General features: G+C 46.2%; 1 protein-coding gene across 1 annotated transcript in view; it reads right to left on the bottom strand.

The window, feature by feature from the left end:
* LOC125942624 (polyketide biosynthesis protein ThaF-like) overlaps window positions 1-25,467 on the bottom strand; it is a 61,894-nt gene extending 36,427 nt beyond the window's left edge. The window contains exon 1 of the mRNA XM_049660834.1: window positions 24,447-25,467. Coding sequence (XP_049516791.1) covers window positions 24,447-24,546 — 100 coding nt within the window. The 5' untranslated portion in view covers window positions 24,547-25,467. The remainder of the gene's footprint in view (window positions 1-24,446) is intronic.
* Between the last annotated feature and the right edge of the window lie 286 nt (window positions 25,468-25,753).

Here is a 25,753-nt window from a genome sequence, read left to right as displayed (position 1 = left end):
AGTATCCCACAAAACGATTAATCTTTAATCAATGTCCACCTTTCATTTAATTGACTTAATCAATTAGACATGTTCAATTAATCGTATTGGAGAGTTTGACAGTAGTCGTGCAAAAATTTTGAAATCGTACTAGAATGGCGAAGCATGAAGGAGTGACTGTGCGGCTTTGGTAGAGTGACTGTCGACTGTTTTTCAGAGTCACGAATGATGCCGAGCCAAGCGTTTCCCCTCTTCCCCCACACCGTGCACGCCACCATGCGGCCCGAATTGAGCCAGAGGCTTGAAATGCCCTCACAATTCAAGGCATACTATAGCAACCCAGTCATTGATCATCATGTCACTCCCAGTCTACTGAAGACATGGCACAGCATTCGCGCCAGTTTGGAGCATGTATTTGACATGGCGATGGAGTTCATGTAGATTCCTGCACATCTATAGACTGTTTCATCGAGGGCGCTGCCATTTTTGCGATCACAGTGACGTCTATCGTCTGGGGCATTACGCCACCATGCTGGTATGTAGGATCAGGCTGGAAGGTGTACAGCGGATGGGCGTTGACGAGTTGCAAGTTTTCGCATTTGCCTGAGACGTCTCAACAAGTTTTTGTGATTGAGAAAGTTCTTAAGGTGTCGTTACTAAGCGTTGAGCTTCAATATAGCTGCAATATCAAACGGCACCAGGCACTAAGGCGCTGCTGCAGCTCTACCCGTAATCAAAATAGGAGGGAGTCAAGTCTGAACATTGTCGACAGGTAACATATAAGCAACGTGTTATCATTGTATGTCTAGTCTTGACCATCAAGGTGAACGCTAGGCATAGTGACAGATTTATCAGGTTCATCAGGTAACAACAATCACAGGTGTCTCCATGGGCCATGCCGTGGGCTTACTGAAATGCAAGAAAGACTGTTACAGCTGCCATTGCAATTGCACATGTGCTCCATAGATGAAGGGCTTTTTTGTTTGTTTTTTTTGGTAAAGAAAACATATGAAGTCTCACTGTCAACACAGGATAGCTGTTAAGTTTTGAGGCTCATACACCTGAGTATCTGAAGGACATCCATTGCTGTATTTTTATTGTTAGTGGACTGCAGTATGCGACAAGTAGAAGTAATGTCTGCCTGGCACAGATCATGACACTGATCGAAGCAAATTTCTTTTTACTCGGATATCATCAAGAAAATATGCATTTCTATTGCACTTTGCTTCATCTCAACACCTCTTGATATGTATGACAGCTATCTCATCATGCAATATTTAAATGGTCATTTCTGTACCTTTAGAAGGCAGCCATCTGTTGACCTCGGTCTTGGGGACTTTGTTAGCCATTGCAGTCAGCCACCGCCATTCTGCTTGCAGCACATGATACTAGCATAGTAGCTTTTCTGCTGTGGGCCATGTCTTTTTCAAAGCATACTTTTCTGGTCGGGAGTTGTCCGTCATCAGCGCTAAAGGAGCCTGCAATCAGGACTGCATAGTAGAGCACTGCACGAGCCTGATTTATGAAGCCCAGCCCAGGCCCGTGATACCAAGCCCGGCCCATGCCCGGGTGTACATGACTAAGACCAGCCCGGGCCCGGCCCGGGCCCATGGTTCCAAGCCCCGGCCCGATCCCGGGCGTTCATTATTAAACTTACCCAGGGCGCGCGTGTTCATGACCAGGCCCGGCCAGGGCCCGCTATAGGATATTTGTTGTTGATGATGGTTATTATTGATTCCAAGCGCTTTGTAGCGGGCGATCAGATAGAAAATCCGGTGTGTACGTGCATGGTACATGCATCGAAATGTTGCTTTACGCACGGGGGTGACTCAGCAGTTAAGCTGTTGCGCTGTTAAGCCTTAGATTGCGGGTGCGATTCCCGCGGCCACAGCGGCCGCATTTCGATATGGGCAAAATGCAAGAACACCCGTGTAATTATATTTAGGTGCACGTTAAAGAACTCCAGGTGGTCGAAAGTAATCCGGTCCGCACTATGGCGTGCCTCGTAGTAATGTCGTGGTTTTGGCATGCAATACCAAGGAATATAAATGAAATGTGGTACATGTACATGTGTCACATGAAAAGTCATTACGATAAAAGTATAGTGACAATAAAACATAGCAACAAAATTTATTTAAAAATGAGTGTACAACTAAAAATGGAAAAGTGGTTAGAAGCAAACCCGGGACATTTTCTTGAATATTCTTTTCTACACTCGCGTTGGAAACATCAATTAAAAATTTTTAAAGGGGACTCTTGATTAATAATTTGTTGCATTTAAAAAATTAATGGGGTTTTACGTGCCAAAACAAGTTCTGATTATGAGGCACGACGTAGTGGGGGACTCTGGAAATTTGGACCACCTGGGGTTGTTTAACGTGCACCTAAATCTAAGTACACGGGTGTTTTCGCATTTCGCCCCCATCGAAATGCGGCCGCCGTGGCCGGGATTCGATCCCGCGACCTCGTGCTCAGCAGCAAGATAAAAAAGTTTGTTATATATCGTGAACAGCCAACAAAAAGAGTTGAAATATAAATCATTTATATCCTAACGTCGACACCGAAACGTAATCACCACGTACAATAAAATTTTATAATCAACCACCACACCATACTTGATGCTTTTCCAGATAAAAGGTTTCTCCCTTTTTTATGAAATAAAGATAAAAAATACGCTTAAAATAACACACAGGGACACAAAAAGACCACATCCGAAAAGGACGCCACAGGAATAGGGGTCTGAAAAGGCCAGCAAAAGGCAAGAATCTACATGTTCTTGTGCAAAAACAGCAGGTTGTCCAGGCTCTCTGGCTTCAAGCAGCCCGCAGGGGCGTCTGCGCAAGCAGGCGTTTGGTAAGCTGCGCCACCACGTACCCGAGCACACGAGGGTTGGACCCTCCCGCGTCTAGCCGTGCGCGGCTTAGCCGTGTCTGGGGAACAGGGGATCCTGGGGGTTGAGCCGAAGCCGGGTGTGTGGACCTTCATGGCCCCTCGGCGGAGGCAACACACCTTAGAGCACTGCAAAGGCCGATTTTTGCGGCCCGGGCCCGTTTTTACATTGGGCGGCCCGCCCGAGCCCGATCAAAACTTTTATGTCGAGACCTGGGCCCGGCCCGGGCCCGGAAATAATTTACGTTACCTGCCCGGCCCGGCCCGCCACCCCTTTACTTTAAGCACGAGCCCGGCCCGAGCCCGACTCGAAACCGGGCCGAACCCGGCCCGAGACCGAAAAATACTTGCTTTTCAGAGTTGAGAAGCCCGAGAATAACTCGCAGAAAGCCCGGCCCGGGCCCGTGTCAAAAAACCCGAGCCCGGCCCGGGCCCGGGTCAAAAAGCACACGCCGTGCCCGAGCCCGGCCCGAGCCCGTGAAAATACTCCTCTACCCGGCCCGGCCCGGGCATTCGGGTAAGCCCGAGCCCGTGCAGTGCTCTAACACACCTCTTTGGCCTCCACTTCACGTAGACGGCATCCCCGGACTGACCCACCCGAGGGAAACCGGCTGGTCGCGTTTTCCTATCCCCCTCTCTGCCCTTTTTTCTTTCCTATTTCTTTTCTTTACTGTCCTGTCTCCTCTTCTCTTCTGTTACTTCTACGTTTTCATAGGCGGCTCGGGTTAACCTTGTGTAGGTGCCCTCTCTTGGGTTTATATATAAGGTTATAGCGGCAATGTACGGCTGGCGCCTGTAGCCTTACACGTTAAGTGCTGCAGCGTCCCCTTGTTGGACTCCGTGGTGGGTGGCTGCCATTGCTGCCGAAGTACAAAATACTCCTATGGGAACACCCTCTTTTCCACGACTTCTTGATCGTCTCCCTCAGAAGAGGGGACGCACCGATGAGTTTTTGAACTTGTTCACCCGACCAAAAGACATTTTCCCACGCTTTCAAGTAGTGCATAGCGAAAGAACAGAAAAACTGGCAAGAACAATATCCCCATTTGTAGTTGCGAAAAGCTTAACCAACACACTAGGTTCTGGCTCCAAGGTCACCAAAATGCCAAGCGGAGACCTTCTGCTTGAGCTACGTGATAAAGACCAATACAACAGACTCAGCAAGCTTGTTACTTTTGGTGATGTCCCAGTTACTGTTTCACCGCATCGTTCCATGAACACAGTACGGGGGGTAGTATCCGAAGCAGACCTCATCGAACTATCTGAAACCGAATTGTTAGAAGGATGGAAGGAGCAGAACGTCATGAATGTGCAGCGCATTGTTATGAGGCGGGACAACAAAGACATTCCCACGAAACACCTGATACTCACCTTCGAATTGAGCGTTTTGCCACAAAGCATTGAAACAGGCTACACAGACATCTGTAAGACCATACATCCCAAATCCTAGGCGATGCTACCAATGCCAAAGATTTGGCCATGGCTCGCAGAACTGCCGTGGTCGACTCACCTGTGCTAAGTGTGGAATACAAGGTCATGCCTCAGACAATTGTGAGGCCACACCTCACTGCGTTAATTGCGATGGTGACCATCCAGCATACTCCCGCTCCTGTCCAAGCTGGAAAAAAAGAAAAAGAAATTCTAACACTGAAAGTCCGTGAAAACATATCGTTCAGGGAAGCACGCAAAAGGTGCTCACCATTCCACACTACCACTTATGCTGATGCGGCGCGTCAAGGGGCAGCGTCGCAGCGGCTACTGCCACCTGCACAGCCCGCGCGCAGCGAGCTGTCGCTTGTGGCTCCTGCCCCCAGGGTGGAAGCAGCTAAGCCTGCTCCACCCAACCAGCAAACAGGCCCGGTTACCCTAGGGTTGCCGGCGCCACAACAGTCCTCGGTGGCAGCCTGCGCTACGCGTAGCGAACCCGCAGGCCCACCAGCAGCTCCCACGGTGGCTGCAGTCAAGGCTGCCTCACCCTCACTGGCCCCTGCTGGCGCTAGCAACAGCCGGCGCAGCTCAGGCCCTAAGGCAGCCCCATCGACCTCAGGGCTGGTGGGCGCGAATGTCTCGTCCTTCGCGGCGAGACTTTCTCGCGAAACTTCTCGCTCGCAAGAGCGCGTGTTCGGCGCCTCACAAGAGGCAATGGACACCACACCCATCCCGACGGCGCACCAAGCGCCAAAGGAGCGGCGAGGTTCCCTCGACCGCTTCAGAAAGGACAAGTCCCGCGTTAAAGGGCCTGGAAAGGGCTCTGTAATCTAAGGCAACACTTCCGTTTTTTTTAGTACACACAGCACCTAGTTAATTTCAGTATGGATACACAAATCATACAATGGAATGTCAGAGGCCTTTTTAGGAACCTCGATGATGTGCAAGAACTTCTCCACGAACACAACCAAAAAGTGCTGTGTGTACAGGAAACTCACTTAAAATTGACACATACAAACTTTCTCCGACAGTATGTTACGTTTCGTAAAGATCGTGATGATGCTCTCGCATCATCAGGCGGTGTTGCCATCGTAATCCACAAAAGCATAGCATGTCAACGTGTGCGGCTACAAACGCCCCTCGAAGCAGTGGCAGTTCGACTTGTTCTCTTAAACAGACTCATCACCATTTGCTCGCTTTACATACCCCCACATTACCAACTACACAAACATGAATTTCAGTCATTTATAGACGAATTGCCAGAACCTTATCTTGTTCTTGGCGATTTCAATGCGCACAGCAGTCTGTGGGGCGACTCTCGCATTGATGCACGAGGCCGTCTAATTGAGGACTTTCTTTTCTCATCCGGTGCATGTCTGCTAAATAAAAAAGAAGCCACATATTATTGTCTCGCAATAAAACCTTTTCCTCAATAGATCTGAGCATAGCTTCTCCATCTGTACTACCTGAACTTGAATGGGAAGTTATAAAAAACCCTTATGGGAGCGACCATTTCCCAATACTGCTGATAACACCAAGACAATACGAATCTCCACCACACGCCCCCCAGTGGAAGGTCGATGCAGCGCACTGGAAGAAATTCCAAACACTTATCAGTACGCTCTCGTGGGCTGACATTTCATTGCTCGGAATTGACGGTGCCGTCGAATATTTTACTAATTTCATAATTGATGCAGCTCTTAAATGTATTCCCCAAACAAGTGGACTTTCTAGCAAACGCCGTGTTCCGTGGTGGAATGAACAATGCCGGAACGCACGTAGGCAGCAGAACAAAGCATGGAGGCAGCTTCGCGATTCTCCTACTGCTGAAAACCTCGTCAATTTCAAGAAAATCAAATCCCAAGGTAGGAGAACGCGCAGACAAGCCAGGAGAGAAAGCTGGCAAACATTCTTATCAAGCATCAATTTATACACGGATGAGGCCAAGGTTTGGAACAGGGTCAATAGAGTAAGAGGACGACAAACACATCCGCCTCCCCTGGTACATACGCAGGGAGATAGCCTGGAGGACCAAGCGAACCATCTGGGTGCATATTTTGAACATGTGTCCAGTTCATCACACTATTCTCCAGCATTTAGAAAATACAAAGGAGCAATAGAAAAACACAAACTAGACCGCTAGAGCACTGGGAACGAGCCATATAACCTACCTTTCTCCCTAGCAGATTTGCAAGCATCACTCACTTGTTGCAACCAATCTGCCCCAGGTTCTGACCGCATACTCTACGAAATGTTGAAAAACCTGTCCTCTGAAACAGAAAACCCTTCTCTGCCTGTACAACTCTATATGGACCTCCGGCGAGATCCCCTCTGCCTGGAAAGAGGCCATAGTAATCCCTATCCTGAAGCAGGGCAAGGATCCATCGTCCGTATCGAGTTATCGGCCCATAACTCTAACAAGCTGCATCTGCAAAGTCTTTGAGAAGATGATAAACCGCCATCTGATACATTTCCTAGAATCAAACAAGCTGCTTGACCCATACCAGTGTGGATTCCACGATGGCCGATCCACCACTGACCATCTGAAACGCCTAGAGGCTCAGATTCGTGAGGCTTTTGACCACAAGCAATTCTTCCTGTCTGTTTTCCTTGATATGGAAAAACCATACGACACCATGTGGCGATTCGGAATACTAAGAGACCTCGCACGCTTTGGAATACGTGGCATTATGCTGAATATCATTGAAAGTTATCTGTCCAACCGCAGATTCCGTGTTCGTATGGGTAATGCCCTATCAAGAAAGACCATATGTGCAGGAAACTGGAGTACCACAGGGTGGTGTGCTTAGTTGCACCCCTTTTATCATAAAAATGAACTTTCTGCGTCTGTACATCCCACGCAACATATTTTATTCAGTATATGTCGACGATGTGCAGATAGGCTTCACGTCATGTAACCTTGCAATCTGTGAGCGGCAGGTTCAGCTTGGACTGAACAAACTGTCTAAGTGGGCAGACGAGAATGGTTTTCGGCTTAACCCACAAAAGTCCACATGCGTCCTCTTCTCCAGAAAGAGAGGTCTGCACCCTGATCCCAACATCGAGATACAGGGTGAGGGTCTACCTGTAAAAACTGAACACAAATTCCTAGGCCTAATTCTGGACGCGAAGTTAACGTTTATCCCACATCTAAAGTAAATTATTTAAGAAAGAAGTGCCTGAAGACAATGAGCATCATGAAAGTGTTGTCTCGCACTCTGTGGGGTAGTGACACAAGATGTCTATTGAATCTATATAAGAGCCTCATTCGATCACGTATAGACTATGGTTCCATTATATATCACTCCGCGACGCCGAGCGCCTTGAAAATGTTAGACCCTGTCCACCATCTGGGTATCCGCCTCTCTACGGGTGCGTTCAGAACAAGCCTCGTAGAAAGCCTTTATGCCGAATCAAATGAATGATCGCTACATCTACAGAGAACTTACTTATCCTTTGTATATTTCCTAAAAGTGAACTCAAACAATACGCACCTTGCCTACACAACTATAAACGATCTCTCCAGTGCCCTAACCTTTCTGAACCGCCCTTCCGTGAGAGAGCCCTACGCACTGCGAGTAAGAAGTCATGCCGAAGAAATGGATGTGTCGCTCCATGAGCACGATGTCATGCCCCCTCCTGTAGAGCTGCCGCCATGGAAGTGGCAGCTGATGACTGTGATCTGTCCTTCATTGAGGTCACAAAGCATGCGCCGGTCGCACATATCCGTATGCACTTCCTCGAATTGCAGCACACATACTCTTGTCCAGAATATTTTACTGACGCTTCAAAGTCACACGCTGGCGTGTCTTACGCGGCGGTCGGTCCGTCCTTTTCTGCTGCGGGAGTTCTACACCCAAACAACCATCTTTACAGCGGAGGTCTACGCCATCCTGGTGACGGTTAAACACATCAAACAGCTAGACATACGCAAGGCAGTCATTTACACTGACTCTTTGAGCGTGTTGAAATGTTTAAACACTTCAAGTAGGCACAGAAACCCCGTAATTATAACTCTTTATTCCACCATTTGCACCGCGTATGCATCCAAGCAGCAAATTGTGCTCTGCTGGGTGCCAGGGCACCGCGAGATCGAAGGGAATGAGTTGGCCGACAAGCTAGCCACATCAGTTCATACAGACGCTGCCACTTCACCCATAGCCGTTCCTGTAATGGACCTAAAACCCTTTATTAAGAAAAAGGTCAGGGCCTACTGGCAACGTCTGTGGGACAGAGAAACGGGCAACAAATTACACACTATCAAGCCTCATCTCGCTCATTGTTCACCAGAATCAAAGGCACGCCGCACACAGGTTACACTTTGCAGACTCGGGATAGGACACACATACAGTACACACGCATACTTATTGTCCGGTGGCGATCCCCCTGTCTGTGATGAATGTGGCGAGCCGCTCAGTGTACTTCATGTCCTTTTGCAGTGCCCTGAACTGGAGCCTCAGAGGAAAAGACATTTTCCATTACCATCACAGGCAAAATCTCCCATTACATCCTTGTATGTTTTTGGGCAACGAACCTATTTTTAAATACCAATACATCATCGCATTTTTAAAAGATATACAGAACTTTCGTGTTATATACCCAGGTGACTTGTAGCACGGCCTCTCTGGAGAGGCCGCTGCTGCAGTATTTTATTAAAGAAAGCACGTGCCTCGTAGTCTTTGGCCACAAAGGCCTTCAGTAGGCGTCGTGCTACTCTATATGTTTAGTTTTAGCACCATGACCACTTCTAATCTATTCACCACTCACAGGTCATTCCACACGTCACTGCCACAATTATATTCTATATATGTTTTACGCTTCTATACCGCGATTTGTTCTTAGGCCCCTTTACAGCCACATCGCATCCTATCATCGGAGCTCACTGATCATGGCAAACATATCTTTCATTGTCTTGGCGCTCTTTGGCCACATTTGGCCCTTGCGCCACGAAACACCAAATATCATCATCATCATCATGGCTTCAAGCAGGTGCTCCTTTCTTGGAGTACGTACCCAGCTGCACTAAAATTGCTTTCGCTGCTGGCGCTCGTGGATGGGATGCAAAGAACTTTTTTGCAAGAAATGAAAGCCCACAGTATTTCCTACACTGGGCAACCCACCATTGAAGCAGTTTCTCAATGTCCTCACACGAGTCACTGTCCCAAAGGTAACTGTCAAGTTACTGTCGGCTGGCTGAGTTTCCGCAGCATCGTGCCACTCCTTAAATTCTTTTCGCTGGGGGTGCATTATCCGGCTGGTCTGTGCTCGTTTCTCCTTGTGGAAAACGTAGATGTACATCAATCAGCAATTCTTGTACTCTATCGTGAACAGTTTTCCTCTCCTGCTCATCAAGCACGCGGAGATGGCGGAAAGGCGGCCACAAGAACGTTGCGATTTTGTGTAGCTCTCCTATGGGCATTTTTATTTGAAGAAATTCTAGCGTCCTCGACTTGAGCTTGCACACTTCTTGTGAGTCTGTCGAAGCAGGAGTAAGGTGCTTCTTCAGTTTTGTGCAGTACATCAATACAAGGGGCAGCGTTACAGCTTTGTCCTGCTCAAGATTTTCGCTGGCCTCCTTGAAGGGATCCAAGAATTCGACGACCTCCACCAACAAGGCCTCATTGGCGTCTTCTTTCCAAGAGTAGATTGCCCCTTGAATCCAGGAGGTTCCCTATCGCATCGTACTGAGTTAGCACGAACTTGATCATGGCGAGCTGCGAATTCCACCGCGTGTATATCTCCTGGCACACACCATGTGGTAGCTGGCTCGTCAGTCCACTCTGTTTTATACCCCTGTCACACTGGCAAATTTAGTGTCCCTTTGAGCAAGTGCACTTTGGCTCACAAAGTGTCACTTTGGCGGCGCGCTGCTACATGAGAAAGAGAAGTGCACTTTGAAAATGATGGTGATGGCGATGAGTGAGTCAGTAGCACAGCATATATTTGTTATTTTAGGCAATACTTGCTAAGTAATAACGTATTATATATATAAACAGAATTTAGAATAAAATTTAGGTGCATATGAAGTGAATCATTGCAATCACATTAGCGCCATCAATCATCACGAGCCAAGACAAGACGGCGTCGTATCCGAGGCGAGCGCATTCAAAATGGTGGATTTCGTTCCAGATGACACGGATACTGACGGGTGTTTGGAGCGTCTTTTGGCAGCCCTTAATTGACCCCGAAGGAGGCGCTCGCGGCTAATGTTGCTCGGCAGCGGACGCGGCCATTGCACGGCATGTGCTCTGGCATGCCCTCGGCGGCCGTGGCCGTCAACAGCCTGAGAGCGAGAATAGTGAACTAGTAATGTTTGTTGTAATGTACGTTTTAATGCGCATTAGTATTCATAATAATGAAAACAATAGTTGAAAAAGACTACCGACTTGGCTTTTGATATTAGTTTATTTATTTCTGAGCCCTTGTTGCCGAGACTACGCACTTCGGCGGAGCGAAGTGAGTTTGGCGAACGCACTCGCCAGCGAGTGCGCTTTGCAGCAAGTGTCACTACGCGTGCCCGTGTGACAGCGTGCGAATGACACTTGGGGCGAAGTGCACTCGCTCAAAGTGCACTTAGGTTGTCCTGTGTGACAGGGGTATTAAAGTCACGACAGCCTTCACTTTTTGCAGTTGCTCCATAAGGTCGGGCAGTTCCTGAGCGAGGTACTCGTCATCAAATGCGTTCCGAAGAATGGTGTTCAGGACGTGAGTACAGCAGTTCATTTTGGCATACGGACGCAGCGCGCTAATTATGTTGGCACCCTGGTCTGTCACGAACACCACATTGCTTAACATGCTTTCATCAATCCCCAACTTCGCGCGCCTTCTTACAACCTTTTTATGCATGTTATCCCGTTTTTTTTCTCGGGAGTAAAGTCCCTAGTGAACAGAACAAGGCTCCTTAGTTCTCATTTCTCACTTGCGTAACGCGCCATTGCAGTGATACAGGCTACTTTCTTGTAGCCGTCAGTCCACATGTCAAGGGTCATCGAGCAGCGACCTTCCTTCATCGCTGACTGGATCTCAGGCATCACCGCTTCTCAGAGTTCGTTTGCAACTTGGACACTCTGCGAGACACCGTCGTGGGATGCAAAATCACGGTCCTCGCGGATATGCTCCCGTACTTGGCACCGATAGCAATCAGTTCGTCCCCGCAGGGGCGTCTGCGTCAGCAGGCGTTTGGTGTTTTGCGACACCACGTACCCGAGCAAATGAGGGTTGGACCCTCCCGCGTCTAGCCGTGCGTGGCTTAGCCGTGTCCGGGGAAAAGAGAATCCTGGGGTTTGAGCCGATGCCGGGTGTTCGGACCTTTAAGGCCCCTCGGCGGAGGCAACACACCCCTTTGGCCTCCGCTTCGCGTAGACGGCACCTCCAGACTGACCCACCTGGAGGAAATCGGCAGTCGACTTTTCCTGTCTCTCTCTCCTCAAATCTGCGTCTCTCTCTCACACTTTTTTGTCTTTCCTGTCTTCTTCTCTGTTCCGTTTACTTTCTTTTTTCGCTGGCGGCAAGGGTTAACCGTGTGTGGCTATCCTACCTTGGGTACACCATATTTGGTTATAGTAGTGGCGTACGACTGGTGTCGTGCAGACTTCTGTACAAGCTCTGCCGCGTCCCCTCGTTGGGCTCCGTGGTGGGCTGTCGGCGCTGTTGCCGAACATGCACACCTTCTTATGGCAGCGCAAACCTCTATTGTCTATGATCGGCCTCTGAAAAGAGGCCGCACCGAAGCAACGTTCCAGTTCTCCTTTCGGAGCAACATCCCCGCATTCCCCAAGTACCAGGTAGTCCATAGTGAAAACGACACACCCGTGAGAAAGCTCTCTCCTTTCCTGGTGGCCAAGTGCCTAAAAGACAAAATTGGACCGACATGTAAAGCCTCAAAAATGTCTAGCGGGGACCTCCTCCTAGAACTAAATGATAAAAATCAAGTACAAAAGCTCTTGGAACTTGACAGTATTGGTGATGCCACAGTTACAATTTCAGCCCACAGAAGTCTAAATACAAGCAGGGGTGTGATATCCGAGGAGGACTTCCTTGGCTTGAGCGAAGAAGAACTACTGGAGGGTTTCCAGGAACAAAACATGACCAAAGTACAAAGAATTGTCATCCACAGAAATGATCAAGACATTCCGACAAAACATGTTATACTCACCTTTGGAACAAGCGAAATGCCTACCTCTCTCAGTGCAGGATATGTAAAAGTAAATGTCAGACCATATATCCCGAACCCCAGACAATGTTTGAAGTGTCAAAGGTTTGGACATGCTTCACACGCACGCCGAGGACAAACAACCTGTGCTAAATGCAGCTCAAATGCAGCTCAAATTTGTGTGACTGATAAATATATTGTTACTCGTAAATTTCCATATCCATTTCTTTGTGCATTGTAATTTTAGGTGCATTTGTGTGATTTATGTGTTGTATAATCTACTTCTTTTCACTTTACCTTTGTCACAGCGTATCTACCATCTCAACCTGCGCATCTTGTACAGCTGCTGCCATGTAACTGTCACCTGGGCCCTGTCAAGCCATTTTTACGGCTTTTAGCCTAGTTGACTTTCCAGCTTATTGTCTGGTAAATAAATTTGAATTTCAAATGATCACCAATCTGACAATTGCACTTCTTCTCTACACTGTGTAAACTGCAAAGGGGACCATGCAGCTTATTCGCGGTCCTGCCCTTGCTGGAAAAAAGAAAAAGAAGTAATTGCACTAACTGTGAAAGAAAAAATCTCGTTCTTCATCACTTCACTGCGAACTAATACTGTCATGACGCTCTTTGGTCATACCTGGCCCTTGCGCCACTAAACTCCAACAATCATCATCATCAAAAAATCTCGTTCTATGAAGCAAGAAAGCGACTGTCTTACCTTTCGAGAAGAAGTTATGCCGATGTGACGCAGGTGGGGGCAGCGTCACAGAGGCCTCGGGAGTCCTGCGGGCCCACACTGGTCCTGCAGTGACCCCACCCGCCCCCCTGGTGGAAGCAGTCAGCGCTGCTCCATCCTCTTCTCTTCGAAGGACCCGCAGACACCAGTCCCGCTGGGCCCTAAAATCAATCGAACCCCAAGGCCCGGGACACGTGTCTCGGCGCCCAATTCTCGGTCCTCCAGCGCCTCAGGGAGAGCGATGGAGGTCGACTCAAAAAACCCGGTGTGGTCGACGCCGAAGGACAAGTGCTCTCTCGAGCGCGCAAACAGGGAAAAAGTCCCAATAACCACACTAATTAAGAAAGTGATAACCCTAAAGGTTACCACTCCTTTATATTAGCCTTCTCCACATCTATGTCACCTAACATATCTTATTCAGTCGTAATGCCATTTTTTACCTTTCAGTTTTAAAATGGCTTTTATTATCCACTGGAATTGCAGAGGACTATTATGCAACTTAGGTGACATAAGAGATATACTGAATGAATTCTCCCCTGTGGCTTTGTGCCTACAGGAAACAAACTTAAGCAATAAAAACATTAACATCGTAAAAGGCTTCCCTCTTGTACGGCGTGACTGTACTCAGGCTAACCGGCTGTAGGGCGGTGTGGCTGTTGTCAAACACGGTATTACATCCAGAGCAGTGACCGTTAATAGCCACATAGAAGCCACTGCTGTCACCATTGTAGCACATAAAACCATTATCATCTGCTCCCTATACAATCCTCCACACACGCATTCCACTAATAGAGATTTAGAACTGATTTTGGACCAGCTACCAGAACCATTTCTAATAGCGGGAGATTTTAATGGGCATACCCAGGCAGCACGACAGCACTGGGCCAAGCATGGTCCAATGCTCGCAGAAATTGGTACGAACTTTGGCCCAATCCTGGCATCATGGCAAAGTGCAACCCGATCCAATGTCCACCCACTGTTCGAGCCAAGATTGGCCGTACAGTTTGCCATTGTAGTATCCAATGTAGTTCGAGCATAGAGCCAGTGTTCAACCATTCTGTATCCAGTGTATTTTAAGAATCCAGTGCTCAGCCATTTTGTATCCAACGCGTTTCCAGCATATCCAGTGCTCAGTCATTTTGTATCCAACGCGTTTCCAGCATATCCAGTGCTCAGCCATTTTGTATCCAACGCGTTTCCAGAATAGCCAGTGCTCAGCCATCTTGTATCCAACGCGTTTCCAGCATATCCAGTGCTCAGCCATTTTGTATCCAATGCGTTTCCAGAATAGCCAGTGCTCAGCCATCTTGTATCCAATGCGTTTCCAGAATATCCAGTGCTCAGCCATTCTGTATCCAACGCGTTTCCAGATTATCCAGTGCTCAGCCATTTTGCATCCAATGTTTTTCAAGCATAGCCTGTACTCGGCCATTCTGTTGCTTATATGCTAGCTTACTGCGTATACAATTAGTAGCGAAGGAAACGTTATGGAAATAAGTGCGGGAAGGAAACTTCCTGCAGACACACGCAAAGCATAAACGAAAATATAATTTATTTAGAATACTATTTAGAATACAATTCTTGAACTGATGCAGGCATCAGTAGGGGTGCTCAGCTCCAGGGGTAGCAGCAGGAGGAGGGCAGGGGCGGCAGGGACTGCAGGAGCAGGGGCTGCAGCAGAAGCAGCAGCAGCCGGACAGGAGGAGCCGACAGTGAAATGGCCAGGGACCTGAGGGCTAGGGTGGGGCAGGGAGAGGGCAGCAGTGGGCCGGCAATGATTCCTGCCCCAAAGGGAGGGATCATAGGGCTTCTCTGCTGCAAGCGTTTCTGCGAAACACCTCTTCCTGCCACCACCCCTGTCCACAGACCCTGGCAACCATCTCTTAATGAAGTCCTGTGCTTCTGTCAGGTCGCCCCCCCCCCTTTCGCACAGATGACATCTGCACACAACCATACAAAGACCACAATTAGTCCATACAACATGCACTGTAAAGATCACCCACAATAGAGCAGGCAAACACATTCAACAAAAGAAAACCTTAACATGAACTCAAGAGACTTAGTGAAATAAGTTGCTAAGTCTTTAGCACACAGTTTATCTGACAGAATTTGCAACCGCAGCCAACGTTATTGAATCGAGGTTCACAGCATGCTCAGCGGCGAAATGCAGGATACGCAAAGTATTCCTGTGGATAATTAAATGCTGCTATCGCCTTCCCCACCATGAAAATTCTTGATCCATTTACAGGATCTTCATCCCTGTTGCCTTCGTTGACATTGCTGTTTTTCCACCCTAACATAGCGTTAACATCATCAGTGATGATCACACCATGTCTTTACTAACCGAGACATATTCAACTGTCTCACCCGCTGATGCTAAACGTGTAAGCTGCCTGGTATGATGCAATTCATCAGCATGCTCGTCAAGCAATTCACCTAAGCTGCCATTGGTGCTAATGTAGAGCACACTTTCGCAATTTCTGCAAGGCCAGTGGTGGCTGAGTATGTCGCTTTCATAGTAAAAAATGAAATCAGCCAACAGGGACGCCTAAATTTCTTCGTTGTAGAAGTTGACAATTCATATGAAAGACAGGATTTTGGCAAGGACAATCTCTTGTTATGCAAGCCATTTCGCTGTAGAGGAGTTTGGCTGTATACAAAATACTTCAACAATGCAAAAGGATGACTAAGGAAGCTTTACCTGTGACTATCTGGCATAACTTCAAATTGATGAATGCCCTCTTCCCCTTCCTGCTATGAAAGCTGTAAAGCACTTGGACGGGGTGCGTCATTACAGCCTCCATGGCATTCGATGCCACCTCGCGCAATGACTTCCCTCCTATTTGCAGGAGGTACTTGCGCTGCAAAAGACAAAAATTGCCAGAGATTTGGAAATGAGCATTGTATGTGGCAATGTTTTCAAGTTGAAAAATCTACCAATACTACCAGAATATAATTTATTGCTAAGTGAAGTGAATTTTTAGCTGAGTGCAAAGCAAAACATTTTTGCTGGAAGAGGTTTGTGATGCAATGCCCTTTAATTGTAAATGTGCTCCACAACACCTAAGCGTTACTGGAAGAAACACAAACACGAAGTGCATCAGGTCTTGTCTGTTCTGTGCATTTCATGTTTGTGTTTTCTAAACCTTAGCACAGTAACCATGTTTCATAGTAACTACCTCTCCAAGCTTTCACTATCATTTATAAGTGCACCAATTCTACTCCCATGCAAGTTCCCAATGCATAATTAGGGGATGTGACATTAGAGTGCAGGAAAGTCAGATCTACGTATGTGTGGCACAAAACAGCTTAAAGGCATACCGACATGGTATTTTCAGACCTTCACATTTTGCGTTAAAGGGACTGACAACCAGTTTTCAAAGACCTAGTTTTGTGGTAACCAAAAGCTAACCCTCAGCAATGTTTGCACCTGCAGCTTTGCAAATTGTGAAAGCAGCCCATCATTCTGCTTTCACAGGATGAGGGGAACTGCAGTTAACTGCTCACATTTTGGCCTTTTCAACCACTTTTGAAAACATAAAGCTGGTACAACAAGCTTGCATTGTCGTACAGACCTTCTTACGTTTGTACAGCGTTTTTCCCCCAAGTATACGCCTACATCATGGCTGCCTGATGCCCGTTATTATTCTGTCGATAGACTTACCAAGCAACTCATCAAAAACAAAGGCAGTGCCACTTTCACCTTAAACGAAGGCTTATCAGCATATTGCAAGGTAAAAAAATAACAGAAAATGTGGACTGCATTTCAATACTAATAAGAATACCACCAACCCCATACAATAATAGAAAGCCATGTGATAGGCCTCTTATTCATGGTAAATAAGGAACAGTGTCCTGAAAGCGTAGGGAGACGTAGACACACCACAAGTGCGGACTTTCAACTGGTAAGTTTATTGAATGAACGAATTTATGAACAGTTGAACTGCACATACACCTGGAAGGCAGTGAACAATTTATGACATGCACTCGTGGTTAGATCAGGTGATACTAAAAAATAATGAATTAACAAAAATAAAAACCATCGCGCTGCTCCGCTGTCAACGATTTGCGTGGTCTAAAAAGGAAATTTTTTCTTGGAAGACTATTGCAGGCTGACTAATGCAACCTGGTCCTGCTTTCTGTATTCTATAGGCCTCGCAAATTTCATGCTTCAATTGGTCTGTGTGGCAAAAAAGTATCTCGGTCCGAGAGAATTCTGCAGTGCACCCGCAGTTACGGCAATGCATTGCGAAATGCGAGGCACAAACAGTGCATTTTGGTGCTCCCTGAGGCCCACATTTGCACACCACCTCGATTGTCCCACGTACACTCGGCCACAGGTGAGGGGGATGCTGTACACTATTGCAGTGGCGCAAGGCACACACATGTTAGTGTGCCTTACAGGGCAGACGCTACCTACTTTCTTTCTGGCTGAAAAGAACAAAACAAATCTATGCCATGCCACGACCCCCCCCCCCCCTTCAACCTGTGCAAACGCTAGTGGATGTATGGCTAACGGCTTGCTTCTTGGTGCCGCATCTTTACTCTCCAAACTTTACTCTTCGCACAAGCTTTCCACAAGATGCCAATAGCATGCTGTCTTGTGGAAAGTTCGTGCAAGAATTGAAGCATGCTATGGACACTAGTGTTCGTACAGGTTGAAACAAAAAAAGGGGTGGAGGGAGGCGGGGGCGATCGTGGCATGGCATAGATTTGTTGTTTTTTTCAGCCAGAAAGTGGGTAGCATCTGCGCAGCAGTTACAAAATGTGTGGAGAAAGGTGCAAATGCAAAAAAATGTCTGCCCTGTAAGGCACACTAATATGCATGTGCCTTGCGCCACTGCAATCGTGTACAGCATCCCCCTCACCTGTTGCCGAGTGTACGTGGGACAATCAGGGCAGTGTGTAAACGTGCGTATCAGGGAGCACCAAAATGCACTGTTTGCGCCTCGCATTTGGCAATTCGGGTGCACTGCAGAATTCTCTCAGACCGATATTCTTTTTTGCCACACAGACCATTTGACTCATGAAATTTACGAGGCCTATAGAATACAAAAAGCAGGACCAGGTTGCATTAGTCAGCCTACAATAGTCTTCCAAGAAAGAGACATTTCCTTTTTAGACCACACAAATCGTTGACAGTCGAGCAGTGTGTTGTTTTTTTTTTTAATTCGATTCGTGTTTAGTATCACCACGAGTGCATGTCATGAATTGTTCACTGCCTTGCAAGTGCATGCACAGTTCAAGTGTTCATAAACTCATTCATTCAATAAGTTTTCCAGTTGAAAGTCAGCACTTGTGGTGTGTCAAGTCTCCCTTCGTCTACGTTTTCAGTGCGCTGTTCCTTATTTACCATGAATCAATACCAAGTTGTTCCAGTTTTCCCTCCTCTTCGGGCCACTTATGCATCTTCATGTTTTTGCCATGTGGGGCGCCAAGGGTCATTTTTCGCAACTTTTGGGGAAGAATTAAAAATATAAATCCACGTTTAATGAGAAAACATGGCTTATTTTAACCAGTAGGATAGGTCATTTTTCCACAAGTGGTTTTCTCAATTCATGTTCTGAGCATTTGTCTGTCCCTTTACATAAAGGTGCCGGACTCTAAAACCCCAGAAATATACTGGAAAACCCCAGAGTGCACTAAATACATAATTTATACTAGTTTTTCTACAGCCAGGTTTCGTTCAGCTTTCTCCCTCTCATAACATCATGGCACAGAAGGCAACCACGTAAGACATCGGAAGGTTTGACACTTGCTTCGACTTGCTTGTCGAAAGGATGTTTCGGCTTCTACACAGAAGCCTTGTTCACTGACTATTACTGATTTCATTCAGCTACAACAGACATATGGCCAACGACTATGTCAGTGAACAAGGCTTCATGGGGAAGGCAGAACATATAACCCCTTCAACAACACTATTTTGGTCTGCATTACATTTATTGTGGGTTTAAACTGGGTGGGAAAAATCATGTCAAAAAACAAAACGGATGGCAACCAAGGTGAAAAAACATTAAACAATGCTATTTCCCCTTCACGGGGGCCGTGTTCTCTCTATGGCCAGCATCTGTTTTTGCCATGAATGTTCAATGCAATGGTTCGAGCTGTTCGCAATTTGACCGACTTTCCCAACCCTTGTCATTAAGGCATGGAAAATGGGGTACCCCCATTACAATACCGTATTTACTCGCATAATGAACGCCCTTTTTTTTCCTAGAAAATATGCGAAAGTTGGGGGGTGCGTTTATTATGCAGGGTAAAAGTTTGAACGATTTGTTTTTCCGCGGCCACCTCTAAAGAAAGCCGCAGTTTCGTCCGAAAGGCGAACCATCGATTGCGATAGCAAATGCGCAGAGAGCTATACAAAGTAAGGATAGTAGTTCTATTGCCCGTATAAACTTCCAAAGTAATTTAACCAGCATGGTGTCAGCGCGCAAAGGCAAACATGAACCAATCGCACTCGATGACCGCGGACACTCACTGTCGAAATGCTGGTGTGAGGAAGCGCTGCAGCAACAGCGAGCGAAGTGACCTTCATGCCATGTATCGCTTCAACGCAAACTGAGCGGCGATAACGGAGTACGCTCAAAAGTATAAGCCGCCGTCGCACCTAGACTCAGCCTCCGACGCAGATCGTTTTCAAGATAGGGCGCGCACGGCCGTGCAATGTGCAGTTGCTGTGCCGCCTCCCTCCCCTCCCAGCAGCGCCATGCACACGACGAAATATGGCGCGTTTGCTACCCGCTTTCTTCCCCCCAACGCGGGATAAAGCCACGATCGTTGGCGCCGACTTCAAAAATGCACCTGGAGTGTCCATATGATTGCTACCGCAATAAAAGTAGGAGACACGTACAATTCGGCATCTGATACAATCGTACCCACTGAATGCCATATCGGACGCCGAATCGTGCTGTGTCTCTCCTACTTCACGGCAGCAAGTTCAGGGTGCGTTTATAACACGGGAGAAAAAAAATTTAAATTTTGACGACGAAAGTTGGGGGTGCGTTCATTATGCGAGCGCGTCCATTACATAAGTAAATAGGGTATTTCACTTATTCAATCTGAAGAGCATAAATTCTCTTACATAATGTAGCATAGTAGCAGATAAAACAAAGCACAGAAAAATCAGAGTAGTGGAATAAAAAGTAACAGGGGCCACAGGGTATGTGGGTTTACAATCTTAAGTAATTGCTAGTGCTCTAGAAAATGCTTTGAACCATTGCATGAAACTGGATAGTTTAGGAGTTTGCTTCATGGGCTTGTAGCACAAGAAAAAAAATGTTAGTGCAATGAGGCAATTCGACAACAGGTACACTAGACTTGCTGCAAATGTAGTTTTCATTACATATCCAATTGCAATGCAATTTTCAAACTCTATTATCTAGAAAACAAAACTGTAGATTAAAATGAGGTAAATACAGTATATACAGAACATCATTGCACCCCTTTTCCTGTACTGTGTCCCACTTGTTTGCACTGCTATTTATCATTCACGATGTGCCAACTCTTCCAACAAAAAGAATTTATTCACAAGTGCTCTGCATTGTGTCCTTCTATAGAAAGCTGCCACAGTTTGCATTTTATATCAGCAATAGATTTTTATTAACTTAACGATTTACTCCTGCTTCATGAATGTATCTCTACGGAGAGCTGTTGGAAATCACCGATTCAGCAAGCCACTATGGTAGCTCAGTGCCTATGGCGTTGCGGTGCTGAGCTCGAGGTCAAAGGTTTGATTCTGGCAGTCAGGGTCACATTTCGATGAGGTCTCATTGCAAGAACACTAGTGTAAGCTTAGATTTAGATGCATGTTAAAGAAACTAAGGTCCAGTCCAAATATGTCATTAGAAACTATACAGCAGGGAATTAATTATTTCCATGAGCTCTTTAGTGTGTGCGATGCAAAGTTCCTTCACATAGAACCCACACCATGTTTCATGAAACAGCACAGAACTTCCACATGTTACATAGCCTTATAATTACAAATAAAAGGGCAGTACAAACCAAGGTGGCAGCCACAGCCTCATCCCGCACGCTGCCTCTACTTCTTTAATATTGCCGGCAGGTAGCCGAGGAAGAACTGGAGGCTACCGTCGACAAGGCAGGCTGAGACACTGCACGGGTCTTGTCGAGAGGCTGTTTCATCCAGCCTCTCAGACACGACCCGTACTTCATGCCTCAGCTGCTGCAGCTCATGCAGGACGTCCCTGTTCTGCTGCCGCACCTCCAGCTGCACCCGCAGCAGCATCGCTGAAACACAGAATTATTTACTTCACAGCAGAAGCGGTACATTTATGGCATATTTGGTTGTTTCAGAGCACTCTGGTAAATGCAAAGTATCAGGATTTGCACAGGTCTCGGTGACAAAAATTCATAGGTATTTAAATACTTTCAAGGGTGCTTCCAGCAATAGGAGAGGTGGAACCATTGTATTGTGTCTAATGGGGAGTGCCATATTTTCCGGTCTGTAAGTCGCATCTTTTATAAGACTCAACCCCTCAAACTGGCAACTTTTCCAGAAAAAAACGCAAATAAGTCACACCGGTGTATAAGACGCACCTCTTCGTTCGATAAGCAATTTAAAAAAATTGTGACGTTTCTTCCGTGAACGTGGGTCACGCGCAAGCGTAAGGGTGCTTCTAGTTCACTGTAGTAAGGGTACCATATATTTCTGCTCCAGGCGCATTTCTGCCGTCGTGGTTGCCGCGATGTTCCGTATAAAGTCCAAGGGCGATAACATCGTCTCCGCGCGCCATACCCTGTATGTGCGAGTGAAAGCGTCCGACGGTGAGCCGAATCGCGCACAAGGGAGGAAGGCAGCGCGGGAGGGAGGGGGGTGGCGGTTTGTATGCTGGTAGCAACTGCGTAGTTTGCACAGCGGCGCGCGCTGTATCGTGACAGCGATCTGCAGATGCAACGAATTCGGGGTCGGCCGACTCGCTGTCGACCTGCCGCCGCTTGCGTTGCTGCTCAGTCCTCATCGCACAGCGCTCTGGAACTCGATCACAAGAAGAACCCGGCACCTCGATAGCGCGCACAGAACTTGCAGCAATTATGTCAACCAGCGCGCTTCGCGTGGCCATAACATCGAATGCGTTTTTGACGGCAGTTTTCCCGGGGAAAAAAACGTACATAACTCGCACCGTTCTATAAGACGCACTGACGAAAAATTCAGAAAAAAAGCGCGTCTTATACACCGGAAAGTACGGTACTTTGAAGGTGACCACAATATGTCCGAAAGTTAGCGAAATTATTTCTTTAAAACATATGGCAAGAACTTTTGAGACAGACCTTGTACATCCTCGCGTCATCATTTTTGATTAAGCATCTCAAGATTGGAAAAAATCTGCCTGCAGAAACTTTGCACCATACCTGTGGCACTTATGATAGCCATTGAACATGTTCTCTTCATAAACTCAATGATGCGAGAGAGACATTTCAAATAATGTACCAATTTGAAAGCCTAGAGCTTTTTTTTTGCAGAATGATACAGATAACATTTCTGTCATACGTTTAGGTGTCAAGAATGAACTGCAGAATGAAAGCAACCTCGAAGTTATTCGACTTTTATGGGCTGTGTAAAAATGTAAAGCAACTCACACATCATCTCCTCAGAACCTATAAATTCACCTTCCAAACTTGCGTGTGACTAAGGATCACAGCTCAGCATACGATGGGCCATTCTTCAGATCATAGAAACTCTCTAAACTTCTTGCGAACATTTCAAACTTGAACTTGCCCTCCTGGAAGAGTTCTAGCACGTAGCCTCTTTGATAATTACTTTTAAAGGGGCCCTGGAGAGCCCTTTTCCAGATTTGAGAAACACATTCTGCTGTTGAGTGCAGCATTTTTCCAAGGAATACAATTTAAAAAAAAATGTTTGAAAAGGCCTCATAAACGAAGGCATTCGGAGGATAATATTTACTTTCCCTCTTAGGCCGGGGCAGTGCCAGTAGCAATGACAGGCCTATCACACCTCACCTTTACTTTTTCGAAGGAAACTTATGGTAACTTTTCAAGATGGGTATCAGACAAAACTTCTAAGAATGATAAAGGAGTGGCGATGCATTGGCAATTGTCGATTACCCACTTGCTAATTCTCTCTAATAAATCTGACAGGGTATGAACACAAGTAATTTGTCAAAAGAATTGACCACATAATGCCTACTGGAAGCTAGCCAGCATTTAAAAAAATGGTGAGGAGCAGCCCTCTGGAAAGCTATCTTTACAGACTGCTTCTTAGCTCCTCCCGCTACATGTAGAACGTGTTTGCTTGCCAAGATCAAGGGGTGGTTCAGTGCTGCTTTAATGCACAAATCGCAAGAAGGTCTCGGTTTATTTTTCAGTGCCATCTGCTTTTAGAAATTCATTGCTCAGATAGGCCAAAACAAATGCCGACTTGTGCATATTGATCTGTACAGCAACGCATTGACAATCTTTCCAGCCACATGCAAAATAAAAGTGCTACTACAGCCTACTTCCTAAGCTGACTCCAGCATATTCCATTCCATTCAAAGGTTCCTGCTGAAGCCTATAGATTTCTATGGGATCAACTTCTGTTATACCAATCCTAAAATTAATTCAAACTTGGCTGGTCATCGCACACATGTTCGACCCTAATGGTGACCGCATTAGTTTCGAGAAGCCTAATAAAAGACCAGAGCTGGTCAGTTAAACACATTGCATGGTTATTTTATGGAAAGCTTATGGGGTACAGGTAGCTCCAGTCGAGGTGAAGCAGCACGCCCCTCTTCACCATGGCCAGCTTCAATGCCTAATAAATGTTTATGCACGTACATTTATTTTTGAGCCACTATATACTAAATCAACAATTCAGAAATTTTCAAGGCAAAGGTATAGTCATAAAAGAAAAAGTGGGCTGTTTAAGTAGCATGGAGATTTTTAAAAAAAGAAAAAGAATGCAGCTACTTAAAAAAAGTTCTCTAATAAAAGAAAGAACATTTTGATCCAATATACTCAACCATACACCACCATTTTTAGGGGACAGATAGAGAGCTATGCAGGAGGCAAGCACATGTCAACACAAGGTTATATTAATCTGGAAGTGACTGTACGGTATCCTGGTAACCTTTGTTGCATGCACTTCGACTTGCCACTTTAGCCTGAAGCTGTCACCTCTAGCTTCCTGGTCAGCCCAGTTGGCAGAGCGACTGCTCTGTAAATGTAACCCTGCTCTGAGTTTGCCTTCCCCTTTCACATAAGCATGAGCATAAAAAAACAAAAAACACTAGCAACTACCCGACAGCTCCGTGGTGTCCACAGCCGACTCGCATTCCGCCTTCTTGGCCCTCCTCTTTGCCTTGTCATAAGTGCCTTTGAACAAAGTAAAAATATTCATTACAGATTATAATAGACACTAGAACGACAAGCAACCTGTTAAGCTGTGCAGGCTACATTCAACAGACAAATGTCATGAATAAGATATTTGTGACCTCTGTGAATGCCCACAGCAAACTGCGCAGACATTGTGAACAAGCTGGCACAGCTTTGATGACGTCAAAGTATCAGTGGTACAAGTTAACATAACTCAGGAACTGTAGAATGACACTAAAGAATTAGTTTGTCATTGTTTTTATATTCTTTGCAAGTTTTCAGTTGCACCCACCGCCACCAACAGTCAGTGTTATGACATATCGGAGACAGTCAAGCACCTGCAAATCTCAATAAACAATGAATCATTTATTATTACAAACCCCTTTCAACGCAAAAATGCAGATTGCATTTGGTATAACTTGGGATGGCAACATTCAAACTGGCCAAAAGGTGCAAGCCTCTTGGTGCACAGTTTTTAAAGTTAGATGTTTAGCAAACTATGCAACCTTCTAAGGCAGGTTTACACCTGCAAGATATCAGCCATAAAATGACAAGAGTGCTGTTAATATTCAAGCCATTGCTAATTTTACAGATGTAGGCATTGCAAGCTAGGCGGGGGAAAATTATGCATAATAATAAACAGCGAAGGCTTGATTACTTTCCTGTATGTGCAACAATGGTGCTTGTCAACAATAATTGCAACATTTTCAACAGCTATACCAGAGTGCATCATACACAAACTTTAATTTAAAGAAAAAAAAGGGGGGGGGGAGGCAAACGAACTGTGTTGGTCCTGACCACCGTGGTCTTAAAGGGACACTAAAGAGAAAAGTACTTCTGCATCAGTAAATTACTGTTCAGTCAACACAAACAAAACAAAGTGCATGTTCTTTGGAGTTTGGTTGAAAAAGTGCTAGTATTCATGGTGCACGTCATCCAAGTAGCAAAGCAAAGTAATGAGCCAACTTTTTATTTGTTCTAATTGTCAAGATGTTAATTTGGCAGATGAGCATCATAAGCGACACCAATACAAACCGTTTCCAGCGAGGAACACATTGTGTGCTTATTTTTTTGAGCAATGGACCCCCCACCCCATGAAATTTGAAAAAGATCATGTGCATGGATTTGCAGGGCCCTGAAACTGTCTTAGTGGGTAAGCAAGCTGGCCCTGTCATTGACAATAACATAAATATTCTTAACACAATGCACCAACAGCTCCCCGATATTATGAA

Source organism: Dermacentor silvarum, chromosome 1 (genome assembly GCF_013339745.2).
Source record: "Dermacentor silvarum isolate Dsil-2018 chromosome 1, BIME_Dsil_1.4, whole genome shotgun sequence".
In the NCBI taxonomy this organism is placed as follows: domain Eukaryota; kingdom Metazoa; phylum Arthropoda; class Arachnida; order Ixodida; family Ixodidae; genus Dermacentor; species Dermacentor silvarum.
This window is presented reverse-complemented; position numbering and strand designations above follow the sequence as displayed.